Source organism: Muscardinus avellanarius (genome assembly GCF_963383645.1).
Source record: "Muscardinus avellanarius genome assembly, chromosome: 12".
Classification (NCBI taxonomy): domain Eukaryota; kingdom Metazoa; phylum Chordata; class Mammalia; order Rodentia; family Gliridae; genus Muscardinus; species Muscardinus avellanarius.
The window spans coordinates 19,021,022-19,034,765 of NC_137798.1; the positions used below are offsets into that span (position 1 = coordinate 19,021,022).

Here is a 13,744-nt window from a genome sequence, read left to right on the forward strand (position 1 = left end):
ACTGGGGAAAACCTCCAAGCTTTGCTCTTCCCTATCCTCTCCCTTTCCCTATTGCTTTTCAATACATCTGGCTGCCAGTGTGTATGCCAGCCATCTAGTTGGGCACCCTCTCAGGGGCTAAGAGGGACACCACATATCCCTATGTGTCCCCAGTAATCTGATAGTGAGACCACTTCCTGGGCCCCAGGCCAGAGATAAAGGCCCTGGCGTGGCCATCTCCTTCTGCCCTTCGTTCCTTCTCCCTTGGCTCCTAGTGGTATAGTCTTTATGGCCTGCTGCTCCCTCCTACCTACCCATTTCCAGATCATCATGGTCAGAAAAGAGCCGACTAATTTGTCACATTAGTTCTAAAACTAGCTACCTGCCCAGTTATGCGATGGCTTGGGTTTATTTATATATTTGTATGTCTTTTTGAACCTGCCTCACAGGGAATGTGGTAAATGGAACTATTGGCAAGCAGATGGTTGACACACTGGTAGAATCATCCACTAATGTAGAAATGATCTTGAAATTCTTTGACATGTTCTTGAAACTTAAAGACTTAACCAGCTCAGATACCTTCAAAGAGTATGACCCAGATGGAAAAGGGATTATCTCCAAAAAGGAATTCCAGAAGGCCATGGAGGGGCAAAAGCAGTATACTCAGTCAGAGGTTGACTTTCTCCTTTCATGTGCAGAGGCCGATGAGAATGACATGTTCAATTATGTTGATTTTGTAGACCGGTTCCATGAGCCGGCCAAGGACATAGGGTTTAACGTAGCAGTGTTGTTGACAAATCTTTCTGAACACATGCCGAATGATTCTCGCCTCAAGTGTCTGTTGGACCCAGCAGAAAGCGTGCTCAACTACTTCGAGCCCTACCTGGGACGAATCGAGATCATGGGCGGGGCCAAGAAGATAGAGCGCGTCTATTTTGAGATCAGCGAATCCAGTCGGACTCAGTGGGAGAAGCCTCAAGTGAAGGAATCTAAGCGACAGTTCATTTTCGATGTTGTCAATGAAGGTGGGGAGCAAGAAAAGATGGAGCTGTTTGTGAACTTCTGCGAGGACACGATCTTTGAAATGCAGCTAGCATCTCAGATCTCTGAATCTGATTCAGCCGATAGACCAGAGGAGGACGAAGAAGAGGAGGACTCTTCCTATGTGTTAGAAATCGAGGGCGAGGAGGAGGAGGAGGATAAGTCTTTGGAGTCTGCATCTGCCTTTGCCATGGCCTGCGTCTCCGTGAAAAGCAACGTCACCAACTTTCTGAAGAGGGTGACCCTGAAGAACCTCAGGAAGCAGTACAGGAGCGTGAAGAAGATGAGCGCCAGGGAGCTGGTGAAGGTGTTTTTCTCTTTTTTCTGGATGTTGTTCGTGGGGCTGTTCCGATTGTTCTTCACCATATTAGGAGGAATCTTTCAGATCCTCTGGAACACAGTGTTTGGAGGGGGCCTGGTCGAAGGGGCAAAGAACATCAGAGTCACCAAGATCCTGGGGGACATGCCCGACCCAACCCAGTTTGGTATCCATGACGACACCGTGGAAGCTGAGAGGGCAGAGGGGGCTGAGCTGGGTATCACAGCAGAACTAGGACACTTCGTGAAGGGTGACAAGGGAGATACAGACGTCATGTCGGACCTCTTTGGACTCCACCCAAAGAAAGATGGTGGCTTGAAGCATGGGCCTGAAGTGGGCTTGGGGGACCTCTCTGAAATCATTGGCAAGGATGAACCCCCAACGTTAGAGAGTACAGTGCGGAAAAAAAGGAAAGCACAGGTAAGTGTCACTGGTTTCTATCATCTTTCGTTATTGCCCAAGGAGACTTGTTATCATGTCTTGCAGTCAGCACTAACAACCTCTGCCCAGGAGCCAACATGGTATTAGAGACTGATTCTACTATGGTTACCCTGATGTTATAAGCCCGCCTCTGCTGTGTCTGGGGAAATTGAGAGTGAAATGGTTGTTTCAGTGTTTCGTCGCTCTGTGGTCTTCCAGGTTACATTGTTAGGTTCAAACATGATGGTCTACGACCTTCACCTTTTTTCCAACTTGTTAGAGGGCTAGTTCTCAGGGTGTACAGGTTCATTCAGTGAACTGAAAGTATACAAAACCAAATACAATGTAAGAGGAGACTTCTCTTGTGAGATAATACTTCTGCAGTGCCCTCAAAGGTCCAGATGAGTTAGGCATGGTGGCACACACCTGTAATCCCAGTGCTTGGGAGGCTGAGACAGGAGGATCAGCCTCGAAACACTTAGCAAGACTTTCAGTAACCTAGTGAGACCCTGTTTCAAAACAAAAAATGAAAAAGGCTGGGGGTATAGCTTGGAGGTAAAACACTTCTAGGTTCAATCACTGGTACATATACTTAAAAAAAAAATCCAGATGATGCCATAGGAGGACTTGGCACAGCCTCCCAGCAAAACTAATCACACTTTGGGACATTTTTATTCCTGTGATGCACCTACTATTTAATTTGCACTGGAGTAAGCCAACTAGATTAAGCAAGTAAGATAGCAGTCAGTCAGAGCTCATTGGCCACAGGAGTTCTGTGTGTTCCTCTCTCTCAGCATCCAGCTAAGTATCATTTAGCATCAAAGAGAATAAAAAAGTGCGAAGAAGCCGGGCGTGGTGGCGCACACTTGTAATCCCCGTGCTTGGGAGGCAGAGACAGGAGGATCGCACAGGTTCGAAGCCAGCCACGCGCGCTGGCTTAGGAGACCCTGTTTCCAAATAAAAATGTAAAAATAGGTCTGGGAGTGTAGCCCAGAGGTAGAAGGGCTTCCAGGAACCCCAGTACCACAAAAAAAAAAAAGTGCGAAGAAATCAGAGCCCAGAGACTACTTATATTTATTATTTTTGAAAAGTTAATATGCACTGATCACTTTTATAGAGGCATAGATGAGAAATACATTGTCTCTGTGGTTTAGTGGAGAAGAAAGGATTGGACAGTTTAATGCAAACATGAAGTGTGCTAGGAAAGAAATGTCAGGAGATGAAAATGTAAAGGAGAAAGCTCTTACCTGGCATGGAGAGTCAGGGAAGGAGGCATCAGAATCACAGGCATCCTGATGATGATGAGGATGAGGATGATGATAACGAGGATGATGATGAGGAGGAGGAGAATGATGATGATGATGATGATGATTGGTACTGGGGTTGAACCTAGGGTCATTCTACCTCTGCGCTTCACCCTAGCCCATTTTTTTGAAACAGTTAAGTTTCTGAGGAGCTTACTAAATTACTAAGGCTGGCCTTGAACCTTTGATCCTCCTGTTTTGGCCTCCCAAGTACTGGGATTACAGGTGCTCACACCATACCAGCCTTACTATCTTAATGCATATCTTCTGCTTTGCTCCCTGATGGAGCCACAACCTAAAATGGTCTCTGACACATAATAGAGACTCATTTGGAGACTCTATGTGCCAGGCTGTGTGCTAGGATATGGAAAGACATTGGTTAACAAGAGAGACAAATTTGTCAGTTTCATGGAACTTAATCTCTAAGGCACAGAGGGTTTGGAATGTTCAAAAAAAAACAAAAAACCAAGGTCTGAGTATTTGGACATAGGAAAGAATAAGTCATGTGGTACAAGACAAGGCTGGAGAGAAAGACCAGGATCATATCAGATGTGTAGACACGAGGAGCTTGACTTCATTCTGTGCACAGCAGCCATCGGCCAGAGGGACTGGGACAGTGGTGAGAGAGTTGAAGACAAGGCAGGAGGCCTGTCAGATGGAAGCAGGCTCTGAATCAGATTTGGTTTGATCTGTGACCGAGAATTCTTACCCCAGCAAGGGCAGTGGGATGGCCACCAGGGGGCTCTCACGAGGGCTGAGCTCAAGTGTCCTGTTTGAGTTGAATAAACAATACAAGGGGAATTGAGTTTTAAAGTTTGAAATCTTTGCTTCAGAGGAGCTTGGTAGATGGCAAGATACTTTCTCATTCTGTGATTCTTTGAGAAGCTGGAAACACGAAGAGGAGGCCCTGGGACTGGCAGCCAAGCAGGAAATGACCGATAGCATGGTCAGGAAGTCACTTCTTTGAGGAAATGCTGACTGATTGTTGTCTCTCTCTAGGCAGCAGAGATGAAAGCAGAACATGAAGCAGAAGGGAAAGTAGAATCTGAGAAGGCAGAGTAAGTTGTCGGCAGCATGGACTGCTCTTAGCGCGGTGGTGAAAGAGAACCTGATCGCTGTTAATACAAGCAATGGATATCCTGCATGTGCTGGACATCTTTCTTTTCATCTCAGTTCTATCATCCATAAACACATTCTATTTATCTTTTTAACTTTATAGTCCCAGTAGTTCATCTAGGTTTTACTGTTTAGCCAAACACCTGTACTTTGCAACTTTATATAATATTGATAATACCTAATATTTATTCAATACCTATTATATGTCAGATCTGTGCTATCTTCTTCTATGCAATATCCCATTTAATTCCTGACACAAGCTTAGAAGAGTAGCTACTATTGCCATCTCCCAAGAAGGCTTAGAAAAGAAAGGACAAGTTTTCTTCAGGGAAAAATAACATTAAGCCTACTTTCAGAAGAAGAGTACAAAATTACATATCACTGATGTACATCTTTCACCATGGGTGGTCAAAACGCAAACCACGGCCATTACTCCTTGAATATAAATCTGATATCAAGCCACGATAGCTTGGCAAAGACCCTCAAGGAACCATCCCATCTCCCACCTCTCAACTCAGAATTTTTGCTATGGTAGTCTCTCTTTCCAGGCTGGATCTACTTCTTTCCTCCCCAGCTCAGGGAGTTTTTTGTCCCTGCAGCATGGAAGACAGAGAGAAGGAGGACAGGGCCAAAGAGGATCAGCCAGCCGAGCACCTGTGGGCAGAGGGGTCGAAGAAGAAGAAGCGCCGGCGCGGCCAGAAGGTTGAAAAACCCGAAGCCTTCATGGCCAATTTCTTTAAAGGGCTGGAAATCTATCAGACCAAGCTCCTGGTGAGTGCCTGGGCGCCGGCCCACGTGCTGGCGGCGGTGTCGGCCACAGCCGCCCCAATTCCTTTCTCCACTTGGTTAGTTACGCTGCTTCCCCTCCTGCCTCGTCCCTCTTCTTCTCATCTCATCTATCGGCCTGTTCTTTTTGTGCTAGAGGAAATGAGAAGCAGGGTGTCTGGAAGGAGCCTCCGCCTCCTGCACTTCTGCCCAGCAGGGGGATGCCCTCTGCCCTGCTTTCCCTCCAAGAGAGCGGGAACACCTCTCTTTAACTGCTCCTTTACTCAGCTGGTCCTGCTCCAGAAGTTCAGAAGTAGTTTTGATCATTTGTGAAGTTTCCTATGCTATGTTCCCACACTCGTCTGCAAAGTTTTATTATCCTACATTCAACCCGACCTTGGTACAGTTTGCTTACTCTTTTCTCTGATGAACTGCCTATTGAGGCCCAGTTGCTGACGGCCAGGACTGTGCCTTCCCTGGCACCAGGAGCGAGGATCCTCCTCCACAGAGAGACTGGGACTTTCCCAGCAGCTGCCAGTCCATCTTCAAGTGGTGATATTTTTCGGGGAAGGTGACAGTGCAGGTAGAATGATACCCCTGAGAAAAAAGGGAAGGCGATCCCTGGGGCCATGACTTATAAAGGCACAGGGACCCTAGACCACAGTCTGGCTACACAGCGGGTGGGGGCAGGAAAGGAGTAGCAGGATCTTCTCTGGGCCTTAAATCACTACAAATTCCCAAGTCCACTACTTGCTGCAGAAAGCAATTGTGAAAACGCCTGCACTCAGCTCCTCACTAACAGGTGACCATCTGCCGATGACATGTGAGTCATTTGGTCCCCTGAAGGATGAACCAGGGCAGGGTTCTTTTGAACATCATTCTAAGCATTTTTTAAAATCAACATTAACACCGGGCGTGGTGGCGCACGCTTGTAATCCCCGCGCTTGGGAGGCGGAGACAGGAGGATCGCGCAGGTTCAAAGCCAGCCTCGCTGGCTTAAGAGACCCTATTTCCAAATTACAATATAAAAATAGGTCTGGGAGTGTAGCCCGGAGGTAGAAGGGTTTCCGGGAACCCCAGTACCACCACCAGAAAAAAATCAACATTAACCCCCTCAGTAATTCATGCCTGTGTTAAAGAAGTCCAGGATCACCCTAAAAGAGTGGTAGCCAAAGAGGCGTTACATGCGTAACTCGCAACCAGAGCCCATCCCTTGTGAGAGGCAGGAAGCTTGCCCTCCCTCAGGCTCTTCTACCTCTACCTGTCCTTCTCTTTGCAGCACTACCTGGCCAGGAATTTCTACAACCTGAGGTTCCTTGCTCTGTTTGTAGCCTTCGCTATCAACTTCATCCTGCTTTTTTATAAGGTGATAACTTTATTCAGAGGTTACTTTCTAAATATGTCACATATAAAATATACCATATAAGGGAACTGTAACAACTTGCATTCTCCGGTAGAGCAAAAATTCTAATATCTAAAGAAATGTCTAAGACCTGGGGCTTCTAGGAGAAGTATGCGATCTTTAGCAATGGGAAGAGAAGAGAGACGGCAGGCAAGGGAGGCACACTGGGGGACTGCTGCAGTCACTCAGGCTTCTTTCGCTATTACTTAATCAGTTTTCAAATATTTATTGAATGTCTGCTATGTGCTAAGACCTAGACTAGGAACTACTGGACATTTCAAACTTAATAATACAGTTCTTTCCTTGAGGAATACGATAACTGAGAGCCATTGGAGTTAGCCCCTAAGTTAGAATCACTATGGTGGAAAAATGAACAAGAGTTAGGAAGAAGGTACTAGTCAAGATAAATAAGGATTTTGAACATTGATGAGTGGTTCTTGCATGTTGTCGGCATGTAATCATTGTTTTAAAAACTGAATTAAAGAATGACCCTAGATTCTAGTTGTAGTCTGTAACCGGCTTTTCTCTTTCTTGCCTCTCTCCTTTCCTATTTAAAACCACCAATCTATTTTCATAAAACACTGTTTTATACATATTGGCTTTCCAATTGACGAGAGAATGGCTTTCTCTTGCCCATTAAAGAGAAATGGAAGTCTACGACAGGGTGTGTAGCTTGGTTTCAAGCACCTTGAAGTTACAGTGACTCCAGACAGCCATCGAGGTAGAGATAGCCCGCGGGCAGTTGGAGCTAAGGACCAGTCTCAAAAGTGTAGCTCTGAGAGTCACCTCCATAAGGATGGCAGTGGATGCCATAAATGTAAATAGAACTGCAGAAAGAATGGGAGCTATTGAATGCGCGTGCACGCACGAGCACACGCGGTGTGCATCTGTGCCTTATGTGCCTGTGTCTCTGCCTCTTCCCTGGTCATAGCACTTCAAAGATTGCCTCTTATGCCAGGCATGGTGGTGCACACCTGCGACCCCATACTTGGGAGGCTGAGACAGGAGAATCACAGGTTAGAGGACAGTCTCAGCAACTTAGCAAGACCCTCAACAACTTGGTGAGACCCTTTCTCAAAAAAAAAAAAAATAGCTCCCTGGGCGTGGTGGCACACGCTTGTAATCCCCGCCCTTGGGAGGCAGAGACAGAAGGATTGCGCAGGTTCGAAGCCAGTTGCACTGGCTTAAGATACCCTGTTTCCAAATAAAAAAAGTATAAAATAAGTCTGGGAGTGTAGCCCGGAGGTAGAAGGGTTTCCAGGAACCCCAGTACCACCACCACAAAAAAAAAAAAATACCTCTTATGATATAGCTGTATAACACATATAAAAAAGTTCTCTAATTTCAAGTTTCAGAAAATAGGTTGTGTCTCTTTTTAATGTTTATTTGAAATTATTCAAGATACTGGGGACTCCTAATAATGTTACCTAAAAGCCTAATTTATTTAGCAAGCAATGTTGAGTAGCCACTATCCACAAATGGTATGAAATGTGGGGAGAGCCCAGTGGCTGAAGTAAGTGTGTGTTGGGCCAGGTTACTGAAGAGCCTCTGGAGGAGGAGACTGAGGACGTTGCAAACCTGTGGAATTCCTTTAACGAGGAGGAAGAGGAGGAAGCCGTGGTGTTCTTTGTCCTGCAGGAGAGCACTGGGTACATGGCGCCAACACTGCGGGCCCTGGCCGTCATCCACACCATCATCTCTCTAGTCTGCGTCGTGGGCTATTACTGCCTGAAGGTGAGCTGCCTTTCTCCTGGAGTCTGAGTCCTTCAGGGAAAAGAGTCCTTTCTGAGTCCAGCCACCCTCAAGTTAGGGTCCTGCAACATTAACACCAGCATCACCTGGGAGCTGCGCACAAACCCAGAACCCCAGGCCCCACCCTAGGCCTTTGAAGTCAGGGCCAGTCAGAATCTACTGGCTAACTTGCATGTTTGCTCTGGGGTCCCATTTAGACACCTCGTGTTGGATTAGAGCCGTCAGCCTGAGTCACAGATGAAACTGAGTCACGAGAGGGTCTTCTGACCTTTGATGTTGGGACTTTTACAAAATACCTTTTCAGGGCTGGGGATATAGCTGAGTGGTAGAGTGCTTGCCTAGCGTGAGCAAGGCGCTGGGGTTAATCTCCAGTAAATAAAGCAAATAAATAAGATAAAAATGCCTCCTAATTAAGTTATAACCTATTCAAGATAGGAGAAAAACCCTCACTGATGTGTTACTGTTTTACCTACTGCTAAATAACTAACCACAGCCGGGTATGGTGGTGCACACTTGTAATCCCCACGCTTGGGAGGCTGAGATAGGAGGATCACACAGGTTCGAAGCCAGCCTCAGCTACTGAGTGAGGCTCTCGGCAACTTAGTGAGACCCTGTTTCCAAATAAAATATAAAAATAGGTCTGGGAGAATAGCCCAGAGGTAGAAAGCCTCTGGGTTTTACCCACAGTACTACAAAAATAAATAAATAAATAAATACTCCAAAACTTATGGTTTAAAGACAAGCATTTTATTCCTCTGACTCTGTGGGCTGATCAGGCACGTGGGGGCAGTTCCTCCGCTCCAAGCAAAGAGGCTGTGTCTGCAACCACTGGGAACCGACCTGGGTGAGGATGGCCAAGAGGGCACATTCCGTGCCTGGCATCGACTGGAAGGCCGGCTCAGCTGTGGCCCGAGCTTTCTCTCCCTCTCCATGTGGACTCAGGGTCTCTTTTTCCATGTGACTTCTCCACATGATCTCTCCAGTAGGGTACTTCTGGCATCAGTGGCTTAGGGTTTCCAAAAAGAGCACAAAAGTGGAAGCTTCAAGCCCTTCTTAATGCTTAGGCCCCATAATTAACATAGTATTGAGGCCCCATAATTAACATAGTATTGAGGCCCCATAATTAACATAGTATTGATGTCATTTTCACCATACCCTCTTGGTTAAAGCAAGTTACTTGGCCAGCCCAGATTCACTCACGTGAGGAGCTACCCTGGGACATGAACAGCAGGAGGCACCATTCACCGTGGCCACTTTAGACGCTGCTGCAGTTACCGCGTCTCCAGTCATTCACTGGGTATTCTAAGTCCACTTCTTTTTCCACCAAACCATGATTATTTTTTCTCATGACTTTTCTTATTACTTTATTCTCATTATATTTTTTCTTACTTTTCCATAGTAGGAAGTCTCTTTGACTATTCACCAAGCCAGCCTCTCTTCAGGAAGAGTCTAGGAAATTTATTCCTCTCGTGTGGCCCTTTCTTCCCCTAGTGAATTACAGTATCCCAGAAGGCCCGGCGGCTTGGGCCACACTGAGAGCTCCACGGGAACTGGGAAAACTTGGAAGCAGGCTGCCTGGCTTGGACTCACAGCTCTGCCGCTTCGCCTCCCTGCTCCTCTGTTTGCGCACCTGTATAAATGAGTATTATATCACTCAAAGTGGCAGGGGTTTCAGTGAACTAATATGGGTAAGAGTGTCAGCAACTTAGGCCTTCCACAACTTAGTGAGACCCTGCTCCAAAATAAAAAATAAAATAGGCCTGAGGGTGTAGCTCAAAGGTAGAATACCTTTGGTTTCAATCACCAGTACCACGTCCCCAAAGTACCCAAAATATGGGGCATAGCAAGCCCTAGAGCATGACATCTAGAGCTCAGCCTGTGGATGGTGTGCAGGTAGACTGATGCTCTAGAAAACACAGAACAAAACAAAAAGGAAACACCAGTTAGTGAGTTTTGAAAGATAGAATGTCTGCTTATAATGGTATACAAACTCCCAGGACACTGGAGGGGAATACCTAGAGTCCCAGCGCCAGTACTGCTCTAATTGTCGGTATTCTTGTTGTTCATTTCAAAATACAGCAGTCACTAGCCAGGGTAGCTTTAGCTCCGCTCCCCTCCTGCACCGTCCATTGACTAACAACAACCACGGGCTCCTCCTGGTGCGATGCCTGCCTGCGTTGGCCTCTACTACCCTTCTATCTTTTATCTCTTTTGTGTTGTTTGTTGTTTTATTTATTTATTTTTTAAAAACAAATTTTTTATTGAACATAAATGGTATACATTTAAACTATATTTGGTGCCCTCTCCCCCCCGCCCCCGTTTTCCCTTCCCCCCTCCCACCAATGGTTGTCCAGGTTAACCATGTCATATTCATAATTTTACACATATTCAGATGTAGAGCCAGGCGTGGTGGTGCACGCTTGTAATCCTAGCATTCGGGAGGCTGAGACTTGGAGGATCGTGGTTCGCGGACAGCCTCAGCTACTTAGTGAGCCCCTCTGCAACTCAGTGAGACCCGGTTTCAAAATAAAGAATAAAAAATAGGGCAGGGGCTGTAGCTCGGAGGTCAAATGCCCCTGGGTTCCATCCCCAGGCACACAAAACAAAAAACAAACAACAAAAAAAAACAGATGTAGACCCTCATCAATCAAGATCAGCCTTCCTCCTCTCCTATCTTTCCATTCAACTACTTAGAAAGCAGTGTTTGTTGTTTTAAAGGAGGTAGGGAGCACAGGGTAACTCTTTTCAAATCATTACCTACATTTTGTCTTGGAAATAAAGGAGCAGAGTAGGGCATATGAGTTTGAGGAAGAATTACTGGAAGAAAGTTTGTAGACTACGGTCTTAGGTATGTCAACAAATAACCAGTGGTGTCACAAACAAGAAGCCCAGGCTCCATCTGAATTACCTTTTCTGGCTAGAAGGGCTTTGGTTAGTCTGACTTCTCATTTCCTGGGATTTCAGCAGTGTCTTCTGACCTCCCTAACTCTCTCATATTTGAAGTATGTGTGTACTTAGTTAAGGAGAGTGGATTACTTTCTAGCCCTTTCTGTGTTCCCTTGGGTGGTAGACCCTTATAGCCATGCTGCCATACCTAGCCCAAAATTAAACTTACAGTTAAGAAGTCCTCCTTTTCCATGGTTTCAGTTATCTACAGTCAACTGTGAGCCAAAAATATTAAATGGAAAATTCCAGAAATAAACAACTCAAAAAATTTAAATGACTTGTCATTCTGAGTCATGTGATGAGATTTCACACCATCCCCGTGTCCCATCTGAGATATGAAATAATTCCTTTGTCCAGTTGATCCAAGATGTATATACTTCCTGTTAGTCACTTAGTAAGGTAATCCCTTGAGTTATCAAATTGACTGCCAAGGTATCACAATGTTGTGTTAAAATTACCTTTATTGTACTTAATAATGACCCCATAGTGCAAGTGTAGTGGTGTTGGTAATTCAGATATGCCAAAGGGCAGCTTATAGTTCTTCCTTTAAGCGAAAACAAGCAGTTATCAGTAACAAAAATAAAATGCTGAGATTGCTAAGATCTACAGTAAGAAAAAAATCTATCCATGATATCATGAAGAACGAAAAAAAGTGTGTTAGTTTTGCTATCATATCACAAACTCCAAGTTTGAGATGGCCACAGGGTGTTAGTGCCTTAGTTATGTAAAGGCATTGCGTTTGTGTTTGTACATACAAGGGAAAACCATAATATATGTAGAGTTTGAGTCTACCCATGATTTCACACATCTTCTGGGGATCTTGGACTGTGTCCCCTGCAGACAAGGGAGGTTTATGGTATAAAAAGAGAATGGGTATTAATAGTAAGAAATAAGTGTGCTACAAAGAAGTGTGCAACTTCCTAGCAGAAGTTCTTTACAGAAAGAAGAAAACATCAGTACCAAGGGCTATGTACAGAGTCCTCTAAATTCTTTATTTTATTTATTTATTTATTTATTTTTGCGGTACTGGGGATTGAGCCCAGGGGCATTCTACCTCAAAGCTATACACTAGCCCTATTACTCTCTCTCTCTTTCTTTCTTTTCTTTTCTTTCTTTCTTTCTTTCTTTCTTTCTTTCTTTCTTTCTTTCTTTCTTTCGTGGTACTGGTAGTAGAACCCAGGGACTTTTCCACCTCTGGGATACTCCCAGACCTATTTTATACTTTATTTGGAAACAGGGTAACTAAGTTACTGAGAACCTCACTCAGTAGCTGAGGCTGGCTTGGGACCTGTGTGATCCTCCTGTCTCAGCCTCCCAAGCACTGGGATTACAAGCATGCGCCACCACGCCTAACTTATTCTTTATTTTAAAACAGGGTCTCACTAAGTTGTGAAAGGCCTCACTAAGTAGCTGAGGCTGGCCTCGAACCTGCGATCTTCCTCTACCACACTTTAGACCTGTGAAATGAAGATGATCCTCACCATTAAAGGGAGTTGGAACATTTCAAAAATATTCCTGTGGCATTTCAACATATTCTAGAATAGCTAATTGTTCTAAGTCTTGGCTCAACTCCAAGCCTCAGTCCCCGTTAAGCCCTAGGACTCATCTAGGCAGGGTCTTCTCACCAGGAAGGGTAGAGAAGTCCATTTGGCATGACTAGCAACCATTTAACGGAAACCTTTGAGTGGCCCAAAACAGGTCAGCTTTAGGAGAGGCAGGAATGTCAGTCAAAGGTGTGAGAAAAGACTCATTTGATTTTGACCCCACAGCTACATAAGAATCCCAGTCTAAGGAGATGGCTGCCCTGAAATTGGAAGGTTAATTTGTGACAGGTGCCTGGGAGCGGACACTTGAATCACAAAACCTTCTCTGACTACTGTCTTCCCACACCTAGGTCCCTTTGGTGGTGTTCAAAAGGGAAAAAGAAATCGCCAGGAAGCTGGAGTTTGATGGCTTATATATCACTGAGCAGCCATCTGAGGATGACATCAAGGGGCAATGGGACCGCTTGGTAATCAACACACCGTAAGTGCTCACCCCCAGATGTAAACAGAGTGTCTACTGCAAACAGTTTCTTTACCAGCCTTGGAGACTGATTAATAGCACCTTTCTTTGGGTTCTTGATTTTTTTCTCCCTCACCAACCCCGTGTGTGTGTGTGTGTGTGTGTGTGTGTGTGTGTGTGTGTGTGTTGCAGAATAATTATTAGGAGATACTGAGCTCATTTATTACTAGACAAGCAAGTTCAATATTACTCAAACTAGATGTCCATGTTTGCATCATAGAGTGTTCCCTTCCCAGGACTTAACTGGAATGAGGTCTGGAGACCCAGCTGATTGGCTCCTCCAGACCTGCCCATGGCACAGCTGATCTGTATCACACTATCTGAAGCCTTCTCCTTAAATAGCCATAGGTCACAGACCTCCTCCAGATGTAATGTTGAAGCAGTTGCATGAGCAGTTAAACTAGGACCGTCTGGGTGGGGATGGAAGACAGCTGAGCCTTCCTTCCTGGTAAGCACACGGTATTATGGAAAGAGCACTGGTTTTTGAGGCCAACAGGTAAGGGATCACATCAGCCCTGCAACTCTGTGGACTGTGAACTTGAACAAGGTAATCAACCTTCTAAACCTGTGTCCTCTTCAGTGATGGAGGGATGAGCGTAGCACCTCCTGCAGTCCTGGGAGATCAGTGACTGTGTG

The 13,744-nt window shown here is 45.4% G+C and overlaps 1 protein-coding gene across 2 annotated transcripts in view; it reads left to right on the forward strand.

Moving 5' to 3' along the window:
- The window catches only part of RYR3 (ryanodine receptor 3), a gene marked incomplete at both ends in the record, with an annotated part of 530,337 nt that overhangs the window by 502,885 nt on the left and 13,708 nt on the right, over positions 1 to 13,744 (forward strand). For both annotated transcript variants that reach the window (XM_080708162.1, XM_080708163.1), the window contains 6 exons: positions 429 to 1,759; positions 4,063 to 4,121; positions 4,779 to 4,950; positions 6,224 to 6,310; positions 7,880 to 8,080; positions 12,939 to 13,069. In XM_080708162.1, the coding sequence (XP_080564288.1) occupies positions 429 to 1,759; positions 4,063 to 4,121; positions 4,779 to 4,950; positions 6,224 to 6,310; positions 7,880 to 8,080; positions 12,939 to 13,069 (1,981 nt within the window). The remainder of the gene's footprint in view (positions 1 to 428; positions 1,760 to 4,062; positions 4,122 to 4,778; positions 4,951 to 6,223; positions 6,311 to 7,879; positions 8,081 to 12,938; positions 13,070 to 13,744) is intronic.